The sequence below is a fragment of the Gopherus evgoodei genome, chromosome 1 (genome assembly GCF_007399415.2).
Source record: "Gopherus evgoodei ecotype Sinaloan lineage chromosome 1, rGopEvg1_v1.p, whole genome shotgun sequence".
In the NCBI taxonomy this organism is placed as follows: Eukaryota; Metazoa; Chordata; order Testudines; family Testudinidae; genus Gopherus; species Gopherus evgoodei.
The window spans coordinates 311,485,824-311,510,513 of record NC_044322.1 but is presented as its reverse complement, the minus strand read 5'-3'; the positions used below and the strand labels follow the sequence as shown (position 1 = coordinate 311,510,513).

The 24,690-nt window shown below is 45.4% G+C and overlaps 1 protein-coding gene across 2 annotated transcripts in view; it reads right to left on the bottom strand.

The window, feature by feature from the left end:
• Window positions 1-24,479, bottom strand: part of GXYLT1 (glucoside xylosyltransferase 1) — an 88,282-nt gene extending 63,803 nt beyond the window's left edge. For both annotated transcript variants that reach the window (XM_030548956.1, XM_030548957.1), the window contains exon 1: window positions 24,268-24,479. In XM_030548956.1, coding sequence (XP_030404816.1) covers window positions 24,268-24,479 — 212 coding nt within the window. The remainder of the gene's footprint in view (window positions 1-24,267) is intronic.
• Window positions 24,480-24,690: the final 211 nt, after the last annotated feature.

Sequence of the window (24,690 nt, the reverse complement as noted above, 5' to 3'; positions counted from 1 at the left end):
CTTTCTACTCTTGTAAGGAGGGAGGATTTCTGTGACTGCATATGTCCTCTCTACATGCACATACTATTTACTGGATTTTTTTCCCTGGTATTATTTCCAGTGCTTGCTTTTACTGTTCCTCAGTTCTTTATAAAGCAACAGAAGCATGACATTTTCATTGCTGCCCACAGAGTTTTCAGTAACAGCAGTGAAACTGACCAGTCTAATTTCATACTGCTTACCAAAGCTGTGAGCAGCAGAATTGTTTGCTATGGATAAGTGAGGAATACAATACATAGGTTTAGTAGTAGTTTTTGCCACCCCAAGAACTAGATTTTTTTAAATGAAAACTTAAATGTTGCAGAAATTTATGGTATAGGTTTCCTCATGGTCCAGAGCAAGCTTTTAATTTGCCATGGGCAAGTGGCAAACCACTATCTACATTACAGGGATATTTTTATTAGAATCAGAGGGTACCTTGTAAATACGGTTCTCTTGTGACCCAAGGAGCAAGGTGAACTTCCATTTAAGTATTCTCACAAATTTTCTTTTTCCAAGGCCTTGTCTAGTCTAGAAAAATAAATGCTTTCTATACAAAAAACCTGTTCACTAAACCAACAGGCTTCAAAGCCCTAGTGTAGATGGGGCCACGAGTATTTCACCATAACATATGCTAGCTCTTCAACTTTTTAAAAAATAAGTGTTTTTTCCTCTAGACAGCCTAAATCAGTCCTAAATTATAACAGCTTTTTAAATGTAATCTTTTTTAAATAACATTTTGTCTGTTTAAATGTCATTCCCGTCCACCCAAAAATCTTCATTTAATATTAGAATCTAACAGGTCTACACAAAGTTATTTTCATAGACAATGGTAAGATATGATGTGGCAGAACCATATTTCTTTGTAGTCACATTTACAGTGCTGTGCAGTGTCATAATAACCATCCTTGGCAAGTTTTCCTCATTCATATTGACGTGCAATAATGACCTCTACTAGATTAAGAACTGAAATAGCAGGTTCTACTGCTGCCCTACCCACTTTTACACAGTAGTAGGCAAGTAATGATTAGGGAAAACTTTTAAAATGCATGTTCAAAGGCCTATGTGAGCAAACCAACCTCCAAATTTCACTTAAAGACACATTTTAAAAGGATAAATTTGAGGAATCTAAAGTGCAGATATACTCTGAAGTGACCTCCTATGCCCCATTTTCCCAGGGCCATAATTAGGATGGCACAAGATGAGCAGATTTCTAGGACACAGAGCTGGCAGGGGCACAAAAATGGAGCAGTGCAGGATTGGGCTCAACAACATTGGCCGGAGTCCAAGACATAGTTTGGGTTGGGGTGTGGCATTGCTCCTCCCCATAAATAGAGGCATGGGCCAGGAGCGGCCGGCATGAAGCTGCTTCTCCTGGCAATGGTACCGCTGCAGCTGGATGCCATCTCCTAAATCCTAGTGCCTTCTACATGTGCTGGGCTCCCTATTTGGCCTCCATCCTGTTTTCTGTACAACCATAAGTGCCCACAGAGGGAGGAAGCAGGGCAAGGGAGACAGGGTGTAACCACAGGGGTTGCAATATGCTCACAGCCTTGCTTTCCAGAGCTGGCAGGAATGAGTCCATGAATGAGTTCCTGGGCTCAGCACTGGGCTCAGATGGCTGAGTTCAGAGCTCAGGCTGTGTGACTGCGAGCACAGCAGCCATGGGGCTGGGGCGGGGCAACAAAGGAGAGCAAGAGGCTGATCTGCTGTATGCACAGGGAGCAGGGCAGAGTGACCCGGCTGCAGTGGCAGGTCCCCAGATGGCAACCGGAGTGTGACTAGGCTGCTGAGAGGCAGGTGTCCAAGGGGAGCATCTCATGGCAGCCAGACTCCACGGGCAGGGGCTGGCTCCAGGAGATGTCACAAGTCAGCACCAAGCTCCTTCATGGCGGACGCAAGAGCATGTCGGGGCACAGCTTGGAGCTGTGCTGCCCACACTGCCTGGGGAGTGCCCAGCTGTGCAGAAGAGCACAGAGAGCCACGGGCCCAAGTGGCTCCCACCAGCTTCCCATCTTCTGGTTCCTGGCAGGAGACGACGGTTTTCTAACTGAGGGGTGCATTTCCCTAGGGAGGTACACCTTGCAGTTTAAAAACCTCTGTGCTAAATAGGAGGCAGAAATCTGGGGAGGGGGCACATGATATCATTTCATCCCCCCTACCCCACACCCACAAACACACACGTTGCCTCTAGAGAGCGCAAATATGACTGCTCACCCTGGGCACTAAAATGCTTAGCTTCAGCTCTGAGCTTTCCTAACTGGAATGTGATGATAACAATACCTACCCTCCTTTGAGCTCTATGGATGAAGAACACTTTGGGAGAAGGAGCAGGGGGAGAGAAAGTATGTTTTTGAGTAAGTGAAAAAGAAGAAAATCGCATAGTGTTATAGTACTACTAATACTTGCATTATTTTGATTACTACAGTGATTTGGGGTTTGTTTTCTTGCTTACAGACTCAAGGACTTCTAGGCTATAAGACTAAATTTTCATTTTCCAGCTTGAATCTGAAGTTGTGTTCTTTCCTGCTTGTACTTCGTAAGCACTACAGCTTTTTCAATAGGACTTAAACAAATTCTGTTGATACCGAAGGCAGAGGACAAAAATCATTTTATCACCATTAAGCTTCTTTTAGTATTTGTAGCAGAAGCTTTTGTCAAAGCAGACGACTCCTAATACATATGAAGACCAGAGAGGGATAGCTCAATGGTTAGAGCATTGCCCTGCTAACCCCAGGGTTGAGTTCAATCCTTGAGGGGGCCATTTAGGGATCTGGGGCAAAAATTGGGGACTGGTCCTGCTTTGAGCAGGAGGTTGGACTAGATGACCTCCTGAAGTCCCTTCCAACCCTGATATTCTATGATGATTCTATTCTATTTTTCTGACTATAAACTGTGCTTTAAATGCCTTAAAATTGTTAGTGCAAAGTTAAACACTACAAAATCATCTTTGTATCTTAGTCAATTACTGCACATATTCAAATGTAAAGAAGCTACATACAATATGCAGGAGAACATGTCTTACCTGTTACTTTTTATCTGAGAAGAAATTGTTTGCCAGTCAGACCAATAATTCCACCTCCCCTTCTCATATATACCAACAGAAATTGCAACAAAACTGTAAATCTCAGAAGAGACAGAGGAAGGCCTGTTCATCCAGTGTTCCTGACAGAATTATTTCAAAGTTTATTCAATTGACATACCACATAAAATGAATGTAACCATGACAACCAAAATTAGGCTAACGTAAGCATGAGCTCTCAGGTCTGAAGGATAGCAAAATCTTTTTTTAAACACACATCTACCTACTATAATGAGTGTACCAAATTGGCAGACATGCATTAACTAGAAAAAGGAAACACAAATAATCTCATGTCATATCAAAAGGATGTCCAATCATCACCATAAGGAAGTTTCTGAAAGTAAAATAAATTGGAGGCAGACAGCATTTAGACAAGATTAAATAGTCCTATATTTTTGCTTTTTATTGTCGACCATTGCCTAGAGCTTGCAGATATGGTCTTCAGAAAGCCAGAGGAGACCAGATCAGTATATTCAACCTGTACTTGCACTATGACTTTTGAATAGGCATTTTAAAAGCTTTTTCTATACTGCAATGAAGTACTTATTTTACACATTTCTTCCACTGATGCTCTGTGCCGTGATCATCAAAGCCTTCATGGAATTGGCTTTAGTTCCCTGAGGAAGTGATGAATCATTTTTCTTGAAAGACAAGAACATTTCTTTACACATCTGATTCCAGCAATCTTGTTGTCTCCGAACCTTGGGTGAAACACAAAGAGGACAGAATATTTCCAGTATGGTTCAATACTCATGTAAGTCCAATATTCAGTTTCTTCCAGGATACTGCTTCACTGCCTAAAATGCTTGTGCAGACAGATACATTGTTATAAAAAGGCGCTTTGTAAGGGTATGCTTCAAAAGCTAAGATTCTCCCCTTGATGCACCAGCAATTCTATATTGTCTGCAGTACTGTATCTTTGATTTTGAGTCCTTCCTGAAGATTAAAGCACCAACACAGAATCTATATAATTTATTTCAACCAGTTTGACAGATAGCTCTTGAGGTAGAACTGGGTCCCAGTATAATAGGTTCTTCCTTAATCAGGAGAGCCAACTATGTTATTGGAATAGCTTTGCTTCTTCACTCAACATGGAGTGATTAGTATTACACATATATTATCTTCATCTTCTCAACAAGAGGCATTTGTGGATAGGCTGCTGAAAACAACATGAGAAGATTATATGGATGCCCTCTCATTTGCCAAAAGAAGTGAGTCTACTAGGTGATGTCTCCATTTACTTATCACAGGGATCAGCAACCTCTGGCCCGCGACCCAAAAGGGTAAGCACCCTGGCCAGCTGGGCCAGTTTGTTTACCTGCCACATCCACAGATTCGGCCGATCGCGGCTCCCAATGGCCGTGATTCGCTGCTCCAGGCCAATTGGGGTGGCAGGAAGTGGCAACAAGCACATCCTTTGGCCTGCGCCGCTTCCTGCAGCCCCCATTGGCCTGGGACAGCAAATCGCGGCCAGTGGGAGCCGCGATCAGCCAAACTTGTGGATGTGGCAGGTAAACAAACTGGCCCGGCCCACCAGAGATTGCTGATTCCTGACTTATCAGACGGTTAAATACTAGGGCTATCAATTAATCGTAGTTAACACAAGCAATTAACACAAAACAAATTAACACTTTTTTCAACAAGCATTAAATGGCACACCTGTCTTTTGACCCACTTCACTTACTGTATTTAATCGCTTGGTGGACACTAGCACAGTTCTACTGTGTTCTCATGATCTAGAGTGATCATCAGAAAAAGTTAATGGAGCAATGTAGTAAGAGTTCAGGTCTTTTGAAGGGGAAGTTTAATTTTTTAAAAACTTCTGGATGGTTATCTGGATTAAAAAAAAAAAAAGGACTTATCTGTAGCTATTGCAATGCTGAGTTCCAATACCATCTAAGTACTTCAAGTCTGCAGTACCAACTATGTGCTAAACATGCTTTCGTCTTAAGGTTTTGTGCTACAGAAAACTCACCGACAGCAAATGAACCCCAACAGCCACAATAGAGTATGCTTACAGAGTTTCAGAATGCTACAATGCTACAAGCCCATAGATCAAATAAAGTACAGTAGCTTAACCAACGCTATTGCAAAGTGGATAGCTATGTACTGCAGCCGACTCAACACTGTAAACGACAGAGGACTAAGAGATGATATTCAAATTGCATCTTCCAAATCAGTCATATACTTTGCCCTGCAGAGGAATACATGACCTATATCACAACGAGAATACTATAAAGTTGGAGTTTCTTAAAAATAAACTAGTTGTTGCTTTGACTGGTGATCACTGGACATCCTTGAGCAATCACAGCTATCTTGGAGTTGATTGATTATTGCATGGACACTGCAGTCATTTGCTTTATGAGTAATATATATAAAGAAGAGAGACATTATGCAGAAGCATGTGCCAAGTGTTTCTTAGATATTGCAAAAGAATGGAATATTCAGGTAAAGGTAACACTTCGTACTGAAAGACAGGGCATGTAATTGATAGCAGCAGACAGTCATTTGCCTTTTGAACACATGGCATGCATCGCTCACAGTCTGCAGTGATGCATTACAGTGGTGCTCGGTGATGGTGGTTTTAAAAATGTGTTGACAAAATATAGAATACTTGTGGGCCATTTCAAACACAGAGCTAGGAATACAACAAGCTGCAAATGGATAGAAACAAGAACCTCCTCTACAAGATATTTCAACCAGATGGAACTCTGCATTGAGTATGGTTCAGCACTTGCTTTGCAATAAAGTCACTACCAAGGCCACCTTAGCTCCTCAAAAGCACAATCGATCAGTAACAAGAATTTTGAAAAAACTGTCAAAAGCTAGAAACACTACTTGAGCCCTGCAGATCTGTAACTGAACTCCTTGGGGGAGAAGATTGTCTCCTGCTCCGTAGTTTTACTTGCATTCTGCCATATATTTCGTGTTATGGCAGTCTCGGATGATGACCCAGCATGTGTTGTTCGACTTAAGAACACTTTCACTGCACATTTGACCAAACACAAAGGCGGTACTAAAATGAGATTTGTAAAGATAGATACAGCACTCAACCCAAGGTTTAAGAATCAGAATCTGCCTTCCAAAATCTTAAAAGAGCAACACCCCAATGTGGAAAGTAGAGTATGTGACCCATCCCAAAAGACAAAAATACACACACCTTCTGTGGGGGATATCATACTTAAAGGATGAAAATGAGTGTTTGCTGGTCCACACTGCTTTGCATCATTATCAAGCAGAACCCATCATCATCTTGGAAGCATGTTCTCTGGAATGGTGATCGAATCATGAAGGGACATACGAATGTTTAGCATACCTGGTATGTAAATACTTTGCAATGCCAGCTACAACAGTGTCACTCAAATGCCCAGTCTCATTTTCAGGTGCCATTGTAAATAAAAAGCAGGCAATGTTATCTCCCATAAATGTAAACATACTTGTTTATCTTAGTGATTGGCTGAACAGTTGGACCAAGTGGACTTGTAGGCGCTAAAGTTTTACATGGTTTTATTTTTTGAATGCAGTTATGCAAAAAAAATTCTACATTTTTAAGTTGTACGTTCACAATAAAGAGATAGCACTACAGTACTTGTATGAGGTGAAAAGAAAAATAGTATTTTTTACAGTGCAAATATTTAGTCAAAATATAAAGTGAGCACTGTACACTTTCTATTCTGTCTTATAATTTAAATCAATATATTTGAAAATGTAGATAACATCCAATGTTTAAATAAATGGTATTCTATTGTTTAACAGTGGACTTAAAATGGTGTTTAATTGCAACTTTTTTAAATCTTGTGATTAATCACAATTGTTTTAATCATTTGAGCTGAGATGTATTTAACAGGGCTGTCAGATTTCACTCCTCTGATGAGCAATCCTGCTGCAAAAATCAGGCCATTGTTACACCGAGGCCTTATCTACACCACATAGTTTTGTAGATGCAAGTTACACCAACAATCAAAAACCAGTATAATTATATCGCTTGTGCACATTCACACAACGCTCCTTCTGTCGGCAGAGTGCATACAAAGTTGGTGCTCTAGCACCGACAGTGAGAACAGTGCACTGTGGGTAGCTATCCCACTGTGCTACTCACTACTTTCTGCAGCTACAAGTTGTGGGAAGGAAGAGTGGATCTCAATGCATCATGGGTGCAGGCTCAACGTCCCATGATGCAATTTTTTCCGTCCTATCATTCCCATTGGCTTCCAACTGCATTTCATGACATTTTTCAATGACTCCTGTTTACTGTCTGCAGGTCACCTGTCTGAAAGAATGGATTCCGCCCTGCTCTCTAATGTTGTGGTCACTGTTATGACACATTGCAGATGGTCATGCAGTATATCACGAACTCCCAATCTGAACAGCAATCAGAGTTGCCTGACTTCCTGCGTCCCATGGGAAAAAAACCACCAGATTACTTTTGGAATTCACGCAGCAGCTGCAAACAGTGGACCATTGTTTGGGGCTCGAGAAACAAGCACTGAGTGGAGGGATTGCATTGTTACGCAGGTCTGGGATGACAAACAGTGACTGCAGAACTTTTGGATGCAGAAAGCCACCTTTCTGGAACCGTGCACGGAGCTTGACCCAGCACTGCGGCTCAAGTACACCAGAATGAGAGCTGCCCTCTCAGTGAAGAAGCGCATGGCAATTGGTACGTGGATGCTGTCAACTCCAGACTTCTACCAGTCAGTTGCGAATCAGTTTGGAATTGAGAAGTCCACCGTTGGGGCTGCATTAAAACAAGTGTGCAGAGCCATTAATCACATCCTGTTATGAAGGACTGACTCTTGACAATGTGTGTGAAATAGTGGATGGCTTTACAGCAATGGGATTTCCTAACTGCGGTGGGGCGATAGATGGCACACATATCCCAATTTTGTCCCCGACCATCCTGCAACATCACCAGAAAGGGCTATTTCTCTATGGTATTGCAGGCACTTGTGGATTACTGACATCAATGTAGGTGGCCCAGGAAGGTGCATGAGGCACGCCTCTTCAGGAACACTGGCCTGTACAGAAAGCTCGAAGCATGGACTCTCTTTCCAGACCAGAAGATTCCAGTGGAGGATGCTGAAATGCTTATAGGATCCTGGGAGACCCAGTGTACCCCTTACTCCCATACCACATGAAGCCTTACACAGGAACCCTGGACAGCAGCAAGGAGCATTTCAACAGTAGACTGAGCAGGTGCAGAATGACCATAGAATATGCCTTTGGCAGATTAAAAGCACACTGGTACTTCCTTTACTGCAGTTTAGGCCTATATGAGGAAAATATTCACATGGTCACAGCAGCCTCCTGCACGCTCCATAATATTTGTGAGGCTAAGAGTGAAAAGTTTCCTCCGGGGTGAAGCGCAGACACCAATTGCCGAGCAGTTGATTTTGAGCAGCCAGATGCCAGGGCTATTGGAGGGGCACAACAGGGAGCTATCAGGCTTTGAGGCAACATTTTGACAATGAGCACCAGTAATGTGTCTTTCTATATAGCACTCTGCCATGTTTTAATTTGCCACCTTGCATGAAAATTTTGATGATTCCTGACTGTGATTTGTAGTCAGCAAATGATCATATTGCCATTGAGTATTAATTCCAGCAGCAACAACCACATATAGAAGACAAATAGAAATTGCTTATCTTTCAGAGAGTTTGTTTTTATTAAATACCAGTTAGATCACATAAAAGGCTTGGTGGGAAGGGAGATAACAGTGCAGGGCAATGTAGGCTCTCCTGGCTGTGTGTAGGTCTAACTATCATTTTGAAAGCTGTTCGAAGCAGTGGATTGAACAGGGTACCGAGATGTTCCAGGAAGTTGCAAGGAATGTGTGGGAGGAGTTTGGGGAGGGCACAGAAAGTAATTCTGCAGAGGGAGGTGGAGGAAACAAGCACGTGTTCTGCCTGGAGCATGATTTAGGGACTTCAGCATCTCTGTTTGCTCCTCCAACACTTATCATCCGCTCCTGGCCCATTAAAATTCACTTCTCGCTCCCCTTTCTGTACTGCCTGTCTATATTAATTTTTTCCTTCAAAATCTCTCTCCACTTCTTGTGTTCCTGTTTTTTGGCATCTGAGGATTGGAGCACCTCTTGCAACATGGCCTCTTTGGGCTCTTCCTTATCTGGCAGAGGCATTCCGCCAGTGTGTAAGGGGGTCCACAGAAGGCCACATCTGCAAAAGCACAAGCAACAATAAACAGAAGCATGATTGTTAGTTCATGCACATTATCAAATCATTATTGTAAAATACCCCTCTTTTTACATATGAATCAGTTTCTCAGTGTCCCTTGGCAAGCACACATCTCGGCAAACACCCTAAACATGGTGAGTTTGGCCCAGGGTGGGGGCACAAGATGGGGCAAAGGTTCTAGGTGGCTTTTTAAGGGGATCGCTGTGGGAAACTAGAGATAATATTGTAAATTCTGCCACCATCTTCCACATGCGAGGGGTGTCACTGAAGCCAATATCTCATTCCTGAGGGTAAGAATGCAAGGGTGCATCTTCTGCATGCATGCAGCTTCACACCTGGTCCCTATGCTGTGCACCTGTGTGCCGCTTTGGTCCCTGCACAAATGATTCCTGATTGGAATGGGAAAGTAACAAAAGCAGCTCTGCCAAGGAACCTTCAGCAGAGGATTGGCAAGTACCTCCAGGAAAGTTTCCTAGAGATCCCGCTGGAGGCTTCCCATGAAATCTTGGTGTGCATTAAAATACTGTTACGCCACACTGCTTAGCTGCAAAGGGGAATGTGGAACACATGCAAACACAGCTATTCTTCTACATTTCTATCACTTCACCCACTTCTAGAATATACAGAGCTAGGGACTGCTCTACCTCATATAACCAAGCAGAATCAACTCAAACAGATCACTTACCAGAGCTCTCCTCTCCTGCATCACGTTTGCCAGAGACAGACTGCTGGGACTAGCTAGATCCCTCCGGAGTGGAAAAGAGATCCTGACTTGCCATACCACCGGACGACTCTGCCATGTGCTCCACCTCATCCTCCAACTTGAGCTTCTCGTCCACTGTCCACTATCTCCAGTCATGCCAAAGTATCCACCAGGCTCTGGCGGTGGAGGTGGGGTCACCAACAAGGATGATGTCCAGCTCCTTAGAGAAGTGGCAGGTCTTTGGCCCAGCACCAGAGCGACAGTTTGCCTCCCTTATCTTCTGGTTTTCCCACCTCAGCTCCTTTATCTTTGCACAGCACTCGGTGTGTAAGGGAGCATGCCCCATTCATAGCTCTTATCCAATATGCCACGAGAAATCAGACTGTAGGCATCAAAATTTCTACAGCTGAAGCAGAGCCCCCTTTCCCCACCATGTCAACAGATCCAACAATTCAGCCTCCTCTTCCCACAATGCCAACAGATCTAATGACTCAAGCAGAAAAGCATTTCCTGTGCGGAGCTGCTATGGTCAGCCGGGAAGATGCAATGTGAGCTCTCTGCACCGAGCACACAGGAAGTGGAATTTCAAAAATTCCCGGGCCTTGAAAGGGGGAAGGCCGGATGCCTGTGTATCTGGATGCAGGGCAGCGAAGTTCAAATTGCTGACTGGAGTGGTCAGGATGGGCATTGTGAGATACCTCCTGGAAGCCATTTACAGCGACATAACGAAGCGTGGTGTCTACACTAATACTTTGTCAATATAACTTTGCCACATTTTGTCACCAAAGCAGGAAAGTTTTGTGGTAGAAGCAGCATTGCAATATGTACACCTCCACTGTTTTGTCAAAGAAACCTTACTTTTTGTCGACAAGGCCTGAGTTTCTCTTACACGAGCTCTAATTTTGAAGCTAAATAGGCTGCCCAACTGGATGGTTGTGTAATTTAGAGAATTGCCTCTCCTACCTCCTTACTTTTTCAGGCATACTACTACTCACATGTTGGCAGAACACCACAAGCTGGTACCCTGAAATGTTCTTTAAAAGCCATAATAGAGGCTCAAACTATAGGTATACCTCAAATTAAAAACTGTAAGAGATCCAAAAAATGCCACCATGGCTAAAGTAACAGAGTAAAAGAGGTGGTTAGAGACAAAGACATCTTTTAAAAATTGGAAGTCATCAGGTACTAAGGAAAAGAGAAAAGACAGACTGACAAGCCAAATGTAAAAGACTAGAAAAGACTATAAAGTCCTAGAAAAGGACACAAAAACTAACAGCACAAAACATTTTTAGTATATCAGAAGCAGGAATTCTTCCAAACATCAGTGAGGCCACTGGACATGATCAAGGTTAGAGGAGCACTCAAGGAAGACAAGAAGTTAAATGAATTCTTTCCATTGGTCTTCACTGCAGAGGATGTGAGGGAGATTCCCACATCTGAGTCATTCTTTTTAGGTGACAAATCAAAGGAATTGCCCCAGATTTAGAAGTCAATAGAGGAAGTTTCAAAACAAATTGATAAATTAAACAGTAATAAGTCACCAGGACCAGAGGGTATTCACCCATGAGTTCTGAAGGAACTCGAGAGATGAAACTGCAGCTCTACTAACTGTGGTATGTAACCTATCACTTAAAGCAGCTTGCATACCAGATGACAATCAGATACGTAATGTTATGCTGTTTTTTTTTAAAAGGCTCCAGAGATTATTTTGGCAATTACAGGCCAATAAGCCTAACTTCAGTAACAAGCAAACTGGTTGAAACCCTAGTAAAGAACAGAATTACCAGACACATGATAGAATATGATATATTGGGGAAGAGTCAGCACAGCTTTTGTAAAGGGAAATCACGCCTCGACAATCTATTAGAATTCTCTGAGGAGGTCAACAAACATGTGACAAAGGTGACTCAGTGAATACAGTGTAATTTGACTTTGAAAAGGTCCCTCACCCCAGGCTCTTAAACAAACTAAGCAATCACCAGATAAGAGGGACGGTCCTCTGCTGGATCAGTAACTGACTGAAAGATAGGAAACAAAGGGTAGAAATAAACAGTTAGTTTTCACAGTGGAGAGAGGTAAATAGCGGGATCTGCCAAGGACCTGTGCTATTCATCATATTCATAAATGAACTGGAAAAAGGGGTAAACAATGAGGTGGCAAAGTCTGTAGACGATACAAAATGACTTAAGATAGTTAAGTCAAAGCTGACTGTGAAGAGTTACAATGGAATCTCACTAAATTAAGTGACTGGCCAACAAAATGGCAGATGAAATTCACTGTTGATAAACGCAAAGTAGTGCACATTGAAAAACATAATCCCAACTATATGTAAAAAATGATGGCATCTAAATTAGCTGTTGCTACTCAAGAATGAGATCTTGGAGGCATCATGGATAGTTCTCTGAAAATATCTGTTCAATGTGCAGCAGCAGCCAAAAAAGCTAACAGAATATTGGGGAAGGGCTAGTTAAAAAATATCGTGTCACTATCTAAATTCATGGTACACCAACACTTTGAATACTGCATGCAAGTCTGATCACCCCATCTCAAAAAAGATATTAGAACTGGAAAAAGTACAGAAAAAGGCCACAAAAATTAATACAGGTATAGAACAGCTTCCATATGAGCAGAGATTAAAGAGACTGGGACTTCTCATCTTAGAAAAGAGGTGAATAAGTGGGGAGATTAAAAAAACCAAGAATGGTGTGGAGAAGCTGAATAAGAAAGTGTTATTTACCCACCTCACATAAACACAAAAACCAGGGGTTACCCAATGAAATTAACAGACATCAGGTTTAAAACAAACATAAGGAAATATTTCTTCATGCAACACAGTCAACCTTTGGAACTCATCACCATGGGATACTGTGATGGCCAAAATTATAACTGGGTTCAAAAAAGAATGAGCAGTTAATGGAGGATAGGTCCATCAGTTGCAACTAGCCAAGATGGTCATGGACAGAACCCGTGCTCTGGGTGTCATTAAACTTTCAACTTTCAGAATCTGGGACTGTATAACAGGGCATGGATCATTCAAAATTGCCCTGTTCTGTTCATTTCCTGTGAAGCATCTGTCAGAGGCCACTGTCAGAAGACAAGATACTGGGCTAGATGGACCATTGGTCTGACCTCATTCTTATATTCTGAAATTTCAAGGGGACAAACAGCAGCATAAACCTACTGGAAATAAAAATTAGACAACCACCATTCTCCTGAACCAATCTGTGGAATACATAGATTTGGGTACAGCGTTGTCATGAAAATCTTCCTGTCACTCATTATCTGTGTCTCTTTCATTTTACAACCAATTCTAGGGACTGTAGCATTAACTTGATCACATTTTGATTGGTAGTATACTTGTACATTTCGGGGGAGGTGGGAGGGAGGAATGTACAGCATAACGTCAAGAATCTTCTTCTATGATATTTCTAAGGAACTCCAAGGCACACTAGAAACCTATTCCTTTAACCATCCAGTCATAACCTTAGTCCCAGATTTGGACCTTAGCGTCCAAAATATGGGGGTTAGCATGAAAACCTCCAAGCTTAGTTACCAGCTTGGACCTGGTACTTGCTGCCACCACCCAAAAAATTATAGTGTTTTGGGGCACTCTGGTCCCCCTGAAAAACCTTCCCTGGGGACCCCGAGACCCAAATCCCTTGAGTCTCACAACAAAGGGAAATAATCCTTTTTCCCTTCCCCCCTCCAGGTGCTCCTGGAGAGATACACAGACACAAGCTCTGTGAAACTACACAGAGTGACTCCCCCTCTCTGTTCCCAGTCCTGGAAACAAAGTACTTTCCCTTCACCCAGAGGGAATGCAAAATCAGGCTAGCAAATCCAACACACACAGATCTCCCCCCCTGATTTCTTCCTCCCACCAATTCCCTGGTGAGTACAGACTCAATTTCCCTGAAATTTCCCAGTAAAGAAAACTTCAACAGGTCTTAAAAGAAAGCTTTATATAAAAAGAAAGAAAAATACATACAAATGGTCTCTCTGTATTAAGGTGACACAATACAGGGTCAATTGCTTAAAAGAATATTGAATAAACAGCCTTATTCAAAAAGAATACAAATCAAAGCACTCCAGCACTTATATTCATGCAAATACCAAAGAAAAGAAACCATATAACTTACTATCTGATCTCTTTGTCCTTACACTTAGAAACAGAAGATTAGAAAACAGAACTACTTCTCCAAAGCTCAGAGAAAGCAGGCAGGCAGAAAACAAAGACTCAGACACAAACTTCCCTCCACCCAAAGTTGAAAAAATCCGGTTTCCTGATTGGTCCTCTGGTCAGGTGCTTCAGGTGAAAGAGACATTAACCCTTAGCTATCTGTTTATGACACGCCCCCCAAATTGCAGACAGTGGGGAAGCTCACTGGCGGCAATTTCCTTCTAGAACTTTAAAATAAACAGATTACTACAACACATGCACCTTTACATATACTACTAAGTATATAACTAACAGACTTTTACATTTTAAGAACACTTTTTAACTACTGGATTCTGGGAAACTCTCACGGGAGAGTGCATCAGCAACTTTGTTAGAAGCTCCTGTGATGTGTTGAATTTCAAAATCAAAATCTTGGAGAGCTAAACTCCAATGAAGAAGTTTCTTGCTGTTCCCCTTGGCAGTATGAAGCCACTTTAGTGCAGCATGGTCAGTTTGTAGTTGGAACCGCCGTCCCCAAACATATGGGCGTAGCTTTTCCAGGGCGTACACAATGGCTAGCATTCCTTTTCACTGACTGACCAGTGACTTTCCCTCTCAGACAGTTTCTTGCTGAGAAACACGACAGGATGGAAGTTGTGAACTGTTGCTTCCTGCATGAGCACTGCTCCTATACCACGCTCAGATACATCTGTGGTTACTAGGAATGGTTTGTCAAAATCCGGGGCCCTGAGCACAGGGTCAGACATGAGCATTGCCTTAAGTTGGGTAAAGGCCTTTTGACACTCATCAGTCCACTTAACTGCATTTGGCTGGGTCTTTTTGGTCAGGTCGGTCAGTGGGGCAGCGATTTGGCTGTAGTGTGGTACAAATCGCCTGTAGTATCCGGCCAAGCCTAAGAAGGATTGGACCTGCTTCTTGGACCGTGGGACAGGCCACTTTTGGATAGCATCCACCTTGGCCTGTAGGGGGTTTATGGTTCCTCGACCCACCTGGTGCCCCAGGTAAGTCACTCTGTTTTGGCCTATTTGACACTTTTTGGCCTTAACAGTTAGTCCTGCCTGCCTGATGCGCTCAAAGACCTTTTCCAGGTGGAGTAGGTGTTCGGGCCAGGAGTCTGAAAAAATGGCCACATCATCGAGGTAGGCAACTGCAAATTCTCCCAGTCCAGCTAGTAGACCATCTACCAGCCTCTGGAAGGTGGCGGGTGCATTTCGAAGGCCGAAAGGAAGGACATTGAATTCATACACCCCCGCATGGGTGACGAATGCTGACCTCTCCTTGGCAGGTTCATCTAGCGGTACTTGCCAGTACCCCTTGGTTAAGTCTATTGTAGAGATGAACTGGGCACGTCCCAACTTCTCCAATAGCTCATCGGTGCGTGGCATTGGATAGTTGTCCGGACGAGTTACAGCACTTAGCTTACGGTAGTCCACGCAAAAGCGTATTTCCCCATCTGGTTTGGGTACCAGAACCACTGGAGATGCCCATGCACTGGTAGATGAGCGGATTATACCCATCTGTAGCATGTTCTGGATCTCCCGTTCTATAACAGCTTGGGCATGAGGAGACACCTGGTAGGGTGGGGTTCTGATTGGGTGAGCATTACCTGTATCAATGGAGTGGTATGCCCGTTCAGTCCGTCCTGGGGTGGCTGAGAACAATGGGGCGAAGCTAGTGCACAGCTCCTTAATTTGTTGCCGCTGCAGACGTTCCAGGGTGGTTGAGAGGTTCACCTCTTCCATGCCACCGTCTTTTTTTCCGTCGTAGTAGACACCGTCAGGCCACTCAGCATCATCTCCCTGGACTGTAAACTGACAAATCTGTAAGTCTCTGGAATAGAAAGGCTTGAGAGAATTAACATGGTACACTTTAGGCTTTAGTGAGGAATTGGGAAATGCTATGAGGTAGTTTACAGCTCCCAGGCGCTCTTGGACCGTGAATGGCCCTTCCCATGATGCTTCCATCTTATGGGCCTGTTGCGCCTTCAAGACCATAACCTGGTCTCCTACCTTGAAGGAACGTTCTCTGGCATGTCTGTCATACCAGGCCTTTTGCTCTTCTTGAGCATCCTTTAGGTTCTCTCTAGCAAGGGCTAAAGAGTGTTGGAGGGTGCTTTGTAGATTGCTTACAAAGTCCAGAATGTTAGTTCCTGGAGAAGGCGTAAACCCCTCCCATTGCTGCTTCACCAACTGTAATGGCCCCTTAACCTCGTGACCATACACAAGTTCAAATGGTGAAAACCCTAAACTGGGATGTGGTACAGCCCTGTAGGCAAACAGCAACTGCTGCAACACTAGGTCCCAATTATTGGAGAATTCGTTGATGAATTTTCGTATCATGGCCCCCAAAGTTCCATTGAACCTTTCCACCAGGCCATTGGTTTGAGGGTGGTACGGGGTGGCAACCAAGTGATTCACCCCATGAGTTTCCCACAGTTTTTCCATGGTCCCTGCCAGGAAATTAGACCCTGAATCTGTAAGGATGTCGGAGGGCCAACCTACCCTGGCAAAGATGTCTGTTAGGGCCAGGCACACAGTGTTAGCCCTGGTGTTGCCTAGAGCTACTGCTTCTGGCCATCGGGTAGCAAAGTCCACTAAAGTCAGTACGTACTGCTTTCCTCTGGGCGTCTTTTTTGGGAAAGGGCCCAGAATATCCACAGCTACTTGCTGAAATGGGACCTCAATTATGGGGAGTGGCTGGAGAGGGGCCTTGACCTGGTCTTGAGGCTTACCCACCCTTTGGCATACCTCACAAGACCGGACATACTTGGCAACATCCTTGCCCATCCCCTCCCAGTGGAAGGACTTCCCCAACCGGTCCTTGGTTCTGTTCACCCCAGCATGGCCACTGGGATGATCATGGGCTAAGCTTAAGAACTTCCCCCGGTACTTAGTTGGAACCACCAACTGTTTTTGCGGCTGCCATTCTTCCCGGTGTCCACCAGAAAGAATCTCCTTGTATAAAAGTCCTTGGTCTATAACAAACCGGGATCGATTAGAAGAGCTGAGAGGTGATGGGGTGCTCCGTGCCGCCGCCCAAGCTTTCTGAAGGCTGTCATCTGCTTCCTGCTCAGCCTGGAACTGTTCCCTTGAGGCTGGGGTCACCAGTTCTTCCTCAGACTGTGGACTTGGGCTTGGTCCCTCTGGAAGCGATGTAGGTGATGGGGTTGTTTCCGTTGCTGGTGAACCGCTCTCCGCTGGTGCACCTGAGGGTATTTCAGGCTCTGGCTGAGCCTTTTGGGTATGGCTGTCTTTTGCTTCAGCCAGTTCTGGCTCGCTGGCGCCCTCTGGCGTTGAGTTTGAAGATGTGGTTGCACTTGCTGGTGCTGGTTGCTGTTCCAGTTCCGGGCTTGGGACTGGAGATGCTGTGGCTGTTTCAGTGGTAGGCATGGAATCCGGGTCCACTACCTCTGTCTGGGTCTCTGGTAACACAGACGGGGCCTCTGTGGACGGCTCAGGAACAGGAATGGGTCTGGAAGCTTGCCTGGTTTGGCTACGGGTAACCATTCCCACTCTCTTGGCCCGCCTCACCTGGTTGGCCAAGTCTTCCCCCAGTAGCATGGGGATAGGATAATTGTCATAGACTGCAAAAGTCCACATTCCTGACCAGCCTTTGTACTGGACAGGCAGTTCAGCTGTAGGCAAGTCTACAGCTTGTGACATGAAGGGGTAAATTGTAACTTTGGCCTTTGGGTTGATGAATTTGGGGTCTACGAAGGATTGGTGGATAGCTGACACTTGTGCCCCCGTGTCTCTCCACGCGGTAACCTTCTTTCCGCCCACTCTCAAATTTTCCCTTCGCTCCAAGGGTATTTGAGAGGCATCCGGGCCTGGGGATCTTTGGGGTGATGGTGGTGTAATGAATTGCACACGCATGGTGTTCTTTGGACAGCTGGCCTTGATATGTCCCAGTTCATTACACTTAAAGCATCTTCCATCTGATGGGTCACTGGGCCGAGGTGAGTTACAGGAGACTGGTGAGGTTGAAGGGTAGGGTATCTGTGGCTTTACTTGGGTGGTATGGAGGGTCTTTGGCTGTCCTCGGTTGTAGGGTTTATGGTCTGTGTGCCCCCTGTGGTAATCGTTCCCCTTGACAGTAGCTTTCTTGCTTTCTGCCAGTTCCATCCATTTGGCTCCAATCTCCCCCGCCTCAGCGAGATCTTTGGGTTTTCCATCTTGTATGTACCGTGTGATGTCTTCAGGAACACCATCCAAGAACTGCTCCATTTGTATGAGGAGGTTCAGTTCTTCCAAGGTTTGAATGTTGTTTCCTGTTAGCCAGGCCTCATAGTTTTTTGCAATGTAGTAGGCGTGTTTGGGAAATGACACCTCTGGTTTCCACTTTTGGGTTCTGAAGCGCCGACGGGCATGATCTGGGGTTATCCCCATCCTGTATCTGGCCTTGGTTTGAAAAAGTTTATAGTCATTCATTTGCTGCTCAGGCATTTCAGCTGCCACCTCTGCTAAAGGTCCACTGAGGTGTGGCCTTAATTCTACCATGTACTGGTCTTCGGGGATGCTGTACCCAAGACAGGCTCTTTCAAAATTTTCCAAGAAGTCCTCGGTGTCATCACCTGCCTTGTAGGTGGGAAATTTCCTGTGCTGTGGAGCAACAATGGGCGATGGGTTGTTAGGATTGGCTGGAGTCTGTTGCTTAGCCTTTTCTAATTCCATGGCCTGTTGGTGGGCTTCCCTCTGGAGTTCTATCTGTCTTCTGTGGGCCGCCTCTTCTTCTGCTTGTTTCCTTCGGTGGGCCACCTCTTCTTCTTCTAGTTTTCTTTTGTGTGCTGCCTCTTTGATTTGTTCTTCTCTTTCTTTCATCTCCATTTGTCGCCTGTGTTCAGCTTCTTTGAATTGCTCTTCGGCCTTAATTTTTGCCTTAGAAGTCATGATTCCTGTTTTCTTGTGTTGGGGTGCCCTCCGGTGTTTATCCTCTGAACTGCAGGTTCTCTGTTGCCTCCTGAAGTCTGCCTAGCAACAGTGCCTTTAGCTAACCTTCAATGTCAAGTAAACCCGAAAAACCACTTTATTTGCATTCATATAGTGCTGGTATGACTCTCAATGGGAGTGCTATTGTGTGACAAAAGACTGTTAATAGTCCTTAACGACTTCTGCTTAACATGCAAGCCACAAACTGCCAGAGAGAGCAGAAAAAAAAAATTTCTCTCTGGTTTCCTTTTAAAACCAAACTGTTTCTCTCTGCTAAAAAGCCCTTAGCAGAGAAAAGAAAAATATAATATTCCTACTGGCTTCTGGATTCTATCTATATCCCACCGGCTGCCACTCATGTTATAACCTTATTCCCAGATCTGGACCTTAGCGTCCAAAATATGGGGGTTAGCATGAAAACCTCCAAGCTTAGCTTGGACCTGGTACTTGCTGCCACCACCCAAAAAATTAGAGTGTTTTGGGGCACTCTGGTCCCCCTGAAAAACCTTCCCTGGGGACCCCAAGACTCAAATCCCTTGAGTCTCACAACAAAGGGAAATAATCCTTTTTCCCTTCCCCCCTCCAGGTGCTCCTGGAGAGATACACAGACACAAGCTCTGTGAATCCAAACAGAGGGACTCCCCCTCTCTGTTCCCAATCCTGGAAACAAAAGCACTTTCCTCTTCACCCAGAGGAAATGCAAAATCAGGCTAGCAAATCCAACCCACACACAGATCTCCCCGATCTCTTCCTCCCACCAATTCCCTGGTGAGTACAGACTCAATTTCCCTGAAGTAAAGAAAAACTCCAACAGGTCTTAAAAGAAAGCTTTATATAAAAAGAAAGAAAAAATACAAATCGTCTCTCTGTATTAAGATGATACAATACAGGGCTAATTGCTTAAAAGAATATTGAATAAACAGCCTTATTCAAAAAGAATACGAATCAAAGCACTCCAGCACTTATATTCATGCAAATACCAAAGAAAAGAAACCATATAACTTACTATCTGATCTCTTGGTCCTTACACTTAGAAACAAAAGATTAGAAAACAGAACTACTTCTCCAAAGCTCAGAGAAAGCAGACAGCCAGAAAACAAAGACCTCAGACACACAATTCCCTCCACCCAAAGTTGAAAACATCCGGTTTCCTGATTGGTTCTCTGGTCAGGTGTTTCAGGTGAAAGAGACATTAACCCTTAGCTATCTGTTTATGACAATCGTGTAAGATGTTTGATATCTCTCTACAAACAAAGTCATGAAGAAGAACACTGACAGAGAAACAAAGATGATATTACATGGAATTCCCTTTGGTGAACTAACTGACCACGCAGCAAAGAATCCTGTGGCACCTTATAGACTAACAGACGTTTTGGAGCATGAGCTTTCGTGGGTGAATACCCACTTCGTCAGATGCGTGTATCTGACGAAGTGGGTATTCACCCACGAAAGCTCATGCTCCAAAACGTCTGTTAGTCTATAAGGTGCCACAGGATTCTTTGCTGCTTTTACAGATCCAGACTAACACGGCTACCCCTCTGATACTTAACTGACCACGTACACTGAAGAGACAAGACTGAATAAAGGCATGGCTTTAGTATTTAAATCAGCAGATCTCATAAGGCTCTACATAGCTAGATTAGAACAACTGGGGATGATACTGGCTGGGCACATTCACAGCACTGAACTAAAATCCCATAGTCTTTCACACATTCCAGATTTTCAAGCACACAAAGGAAGACATGATGTGTTCCTTGCCTTCAAACAGGATATTGGACATGCCCTACAAAAAGCATATGAGAAGGACTGTGATAAAGAAGCACTTCACCTGTCCTAAACAGCTAAAATTATTCAGAGAGACATGATTCAAAGCAAGACAGTTTACTGGATCATCTGACACAGGATGCTAAGCAAAAGCTACGCCCAAGTCACTGCAGGTGCCAATGTCCAAGGTATTGGATGGTCCAAAAACATTAGAATTCAGAACAAGTTTCCATTCATCCAGCTACCCTTACTTTGGCACAACAGTTACAGTACAATAGCAACATCCATCACTGTGAAGGAACAAAAAGTTTGTACCACAACAATGCTCAAGAAATGCCTTTACAACAGAGGTCCCCAAAGTATGGGGAGTACCCCCTAAGGGGGCATGGAGGAACATGCGGGGGCCATGGTGGGGCCCGGGCCAGCCCCCACTGGGGCAGGGAGTACCAACCAGCTCTGCTCCGGTCCTGCCCCCAGCCACGTCCTGTATCCCAGCCCCGCGTCTGGCCCCATCGCCAGCCTCGACACAGCTCTGCTCCTGATCCCACGCCAACCCTCAGCTGCTGCTCCATTCCTAGTCTGGGGCCAAGGCTGGCAGTGGAGCCGCACCTGGCCACAGGCCCAGGCCGGCTCCCAGCCGAGGCTGGGGCCACAGCTGGTGGTGGGTCTGGGGCTGCAGCCAGGGGCCTTACCCTTGTCCACATCGCCCCCTCTCCCTTGAAGCCGTGGCCCCACTCCTGGCCCCAGGGAGATGGAGGGATGACCCTCAAAAATGTGGGGACCACCACTTTACAATCTGCATTCGTTTGATGCTTCATGCAGAGACACGAAAAAGCGAGCTAGTAGATACATTTTTTAAACTTTGATTGTCCATCTCCTATGACAAAGTGTTAACCATTTCTACTAGCACGGCAAACAGTGCATGCCAACACTGAAGATAAAAATGTAGTCTGTTCTCTAAAGCTTTGTGGTGGTCTGTTCGCTACTGTGGCATACACAACATAGTCCATAATTCCAGCTCCACCCAGCAACAAACTCCTTCCACAGAATTGGGATATTACTTTTTCAGCATTGCAGTACTCAAGTGGAGGGAGTTGTCCATGGAATTCCCACCCTAGACTGTGAAACTGCAGGACCTGTGAAGAAGACTATATGATTTCCTGAGTCTTACACTATTGTGCCTCAACTGACCTTGAAGAAAACCAATGCTCCCATCCTTGCTGAAATCAAGACTAACTGCCAACTGATTACCCAAACCCTGCAAGAAGAATGCTTCTTGCCTTACTTATTCAAGCCACCCACAAGCCTGGATACCTTCAGTGGAGATTAATGCCAGGCATCACTCAGGTCATCACTGCACTTCTTCCTCACTTTCCAGTTGACTTTAAGTCTGTGACAGTGATTCATCACACCATGGATGTACACCACCTAAACCATTTCAATCATAAATTCATTTAAATCATCAATGGCATTCAACAGACCTTCACCTCTGTGCCAGGAATTTACTTAGGGTATTCAATGCACCTGCAGAGTGCTTTGCCAAGAATTCTTCTACAGAGGAACCTAAAGTACACCCTTATTTCCCTTAATGTTACTAAATTGCTCTAGGAGAAAACTGTATAGTTGCCCCAGAAGATAGGTCACTACTCTGTTGGGGGGAGAAGTGGGGCAGCGTTTAGAGCAACTGAAATTAATGTCAGTGGTATTCTTTTGTGGTCACCAAGATGTTGAAATTATTATTAATTTTATTAATACAGGTACCACCAGACAGTAATTTAACCATGAATTCCTTTATTAAATAAAAAGGACAAATAGTATTTATACAATTGCTCTAAATGTCTAAATAATAAGCAATTAGTACATTCATAAAGTAACAAACATTCATAAGCATTTGATCAGAATACTCATGAAACGATCAGTCCCAGGGGATAACCCTCTCATCCTGGCTTGCTCCAACATGTTCAGATAGGATTGGATAAATACCCCAACAAGCCTTGCTCCTTTATACAGTGCTAAAACAAGTGATGCCATACTGACCATTATTAGCTTAGCTTAAAAAACACATGTTTTGGCCTGTTTGGGTATGACCCCTTTCTTCGCCTTGGCTAAAACAACATATGGTAGCTGGGACTCTCTTAAATTATCTTAAATGTATGGATCTTAAAACTAGCTGCACCTCGCATTTTATCTTCCCACAAAGGCCCATATTGTAAGATAACATAGGTCTGTGTTATCACATTTAAAAAACACTTCTCTTTGTCTGTTAGAATAAGTTTATAAACAGTCTTCTATAATTTACAATCCCTTTACCCAGAAGCCTTCTTTTTGTTTTATTAGCCATATAACAAGCTCAGCATCTCCGAAAACTTGTCTTACTAGATGCCACCTTCCTCTTACCTCATGAGCCTGCTACTTTTCAAGGCCTTACTAATTTGCTTAACCACCTACACAAGCTACAAAGCACACCTATTTTTCTATCCAAGCTAAACTAACTTTATCCCTTCCATCCTACACCCTATAAAATTACTATAGCTCAGCGGTTCTCAAACTTCATTGCGCCATAAACCCCTTCTGACAATAAAAATTACTACACAACCTCAGGACAAGGGACCGGAGCCTGAGCCCTGCCACACTAGGTTGAGGGGACACAAGCCAAAGTGTGAACCGCACCCCCCTGGGTGGGGAAGCTGAAGCCCAAGGCTTTCAGCCCCAGGGGCGGGGGGGGGGCCTGTAACCTGAACCCTGTCATCCAGGTCTCCGGGGCAGGGATTGGGCTTCAGCCCCAGCAAGTCTAACACCAGCCCTGGGGTCCCAACCCACAGTTTGGGAACTGCTGCTATAACTGTGAGGGGAGAGAAGCTACTGACACCCTCCCCCTGTTCCTTTGACAGCAGTCTGTACAGAGATACTGTCGCCGTTTCTCCTGGGTGTCCAGCTGGGTACCAGTCCCGCAAGCTGCTCCACAGGGGGGCAGCTCCGTGCGGGGCAGAGACCTTGGCTAATAGCTCCCCTCACTGTGGGGGGCTTTCCCGCCCTGCCACGAGGAGACGAGCCAAGCCGCAGCACGGCGGGATTGTTTCATCTCCAGGCTGGCGGGGGCCGGAAAAGCGGCTCGATCTCAGCTGGCGGCGTCCCCTGAGCACCGCGCTCGGGCTCCCAGCGGGCCCCGCCGGGCAGGAGAGCGCCGCCCATGCCGGGCTGGAGCCGCACAGCTTTGGAGAGACCCTGGAGTCCCAGCGCGGGTCCTTTCACCCCGCTACGGTGTAAGGGAAGAGGGGACGGCCCGAGCCCGGCCGCACGGAGCCCCACACACCCGGGGGCTCTTCCACACGAGCCCCGACAGCACCAGCCCTTGAGCCCGGCCCCTCCCCGGCGGAGAGGAAGGGGCCAGTCCCTACCTGTCTGGCAGCTCCGGCTCCCCGCGGCCTGCGCTTCCCGCCGCCGCCCTCCCGCCGCCAGCGCGCTGTCTCCGGACGGGAGCGGCGGGGTCTCGGGCCTGCGGCTTCCCCCAGCCAGGCTCCTGCTCCAGGGCCAGCTGGCTGGAGCCGTAGAGCAGCGAGCACAAGCCACAGCCCAGGCACAGCAGCGCCATCCGCACGTAGCGCCGCATCCTGCCCGGGCGGCCGGGACCCAGCCGGCAGCGCGAGCCCCGCGTTGGGGCCACCGCAGCGCTGAGGCAGCAGCGTCCTCTGTGGGGTGGGGGCGGGGCTGGGAGGAGCCAGGTGCCGGGGGAGGGGGCAAATGGGGGAAAGCGGGAGCGCCCCGCGGTGGCGCCAACCAGGGCGAGGTGGTGACGGGGAGGTACAAGGGGGACGCTGGAA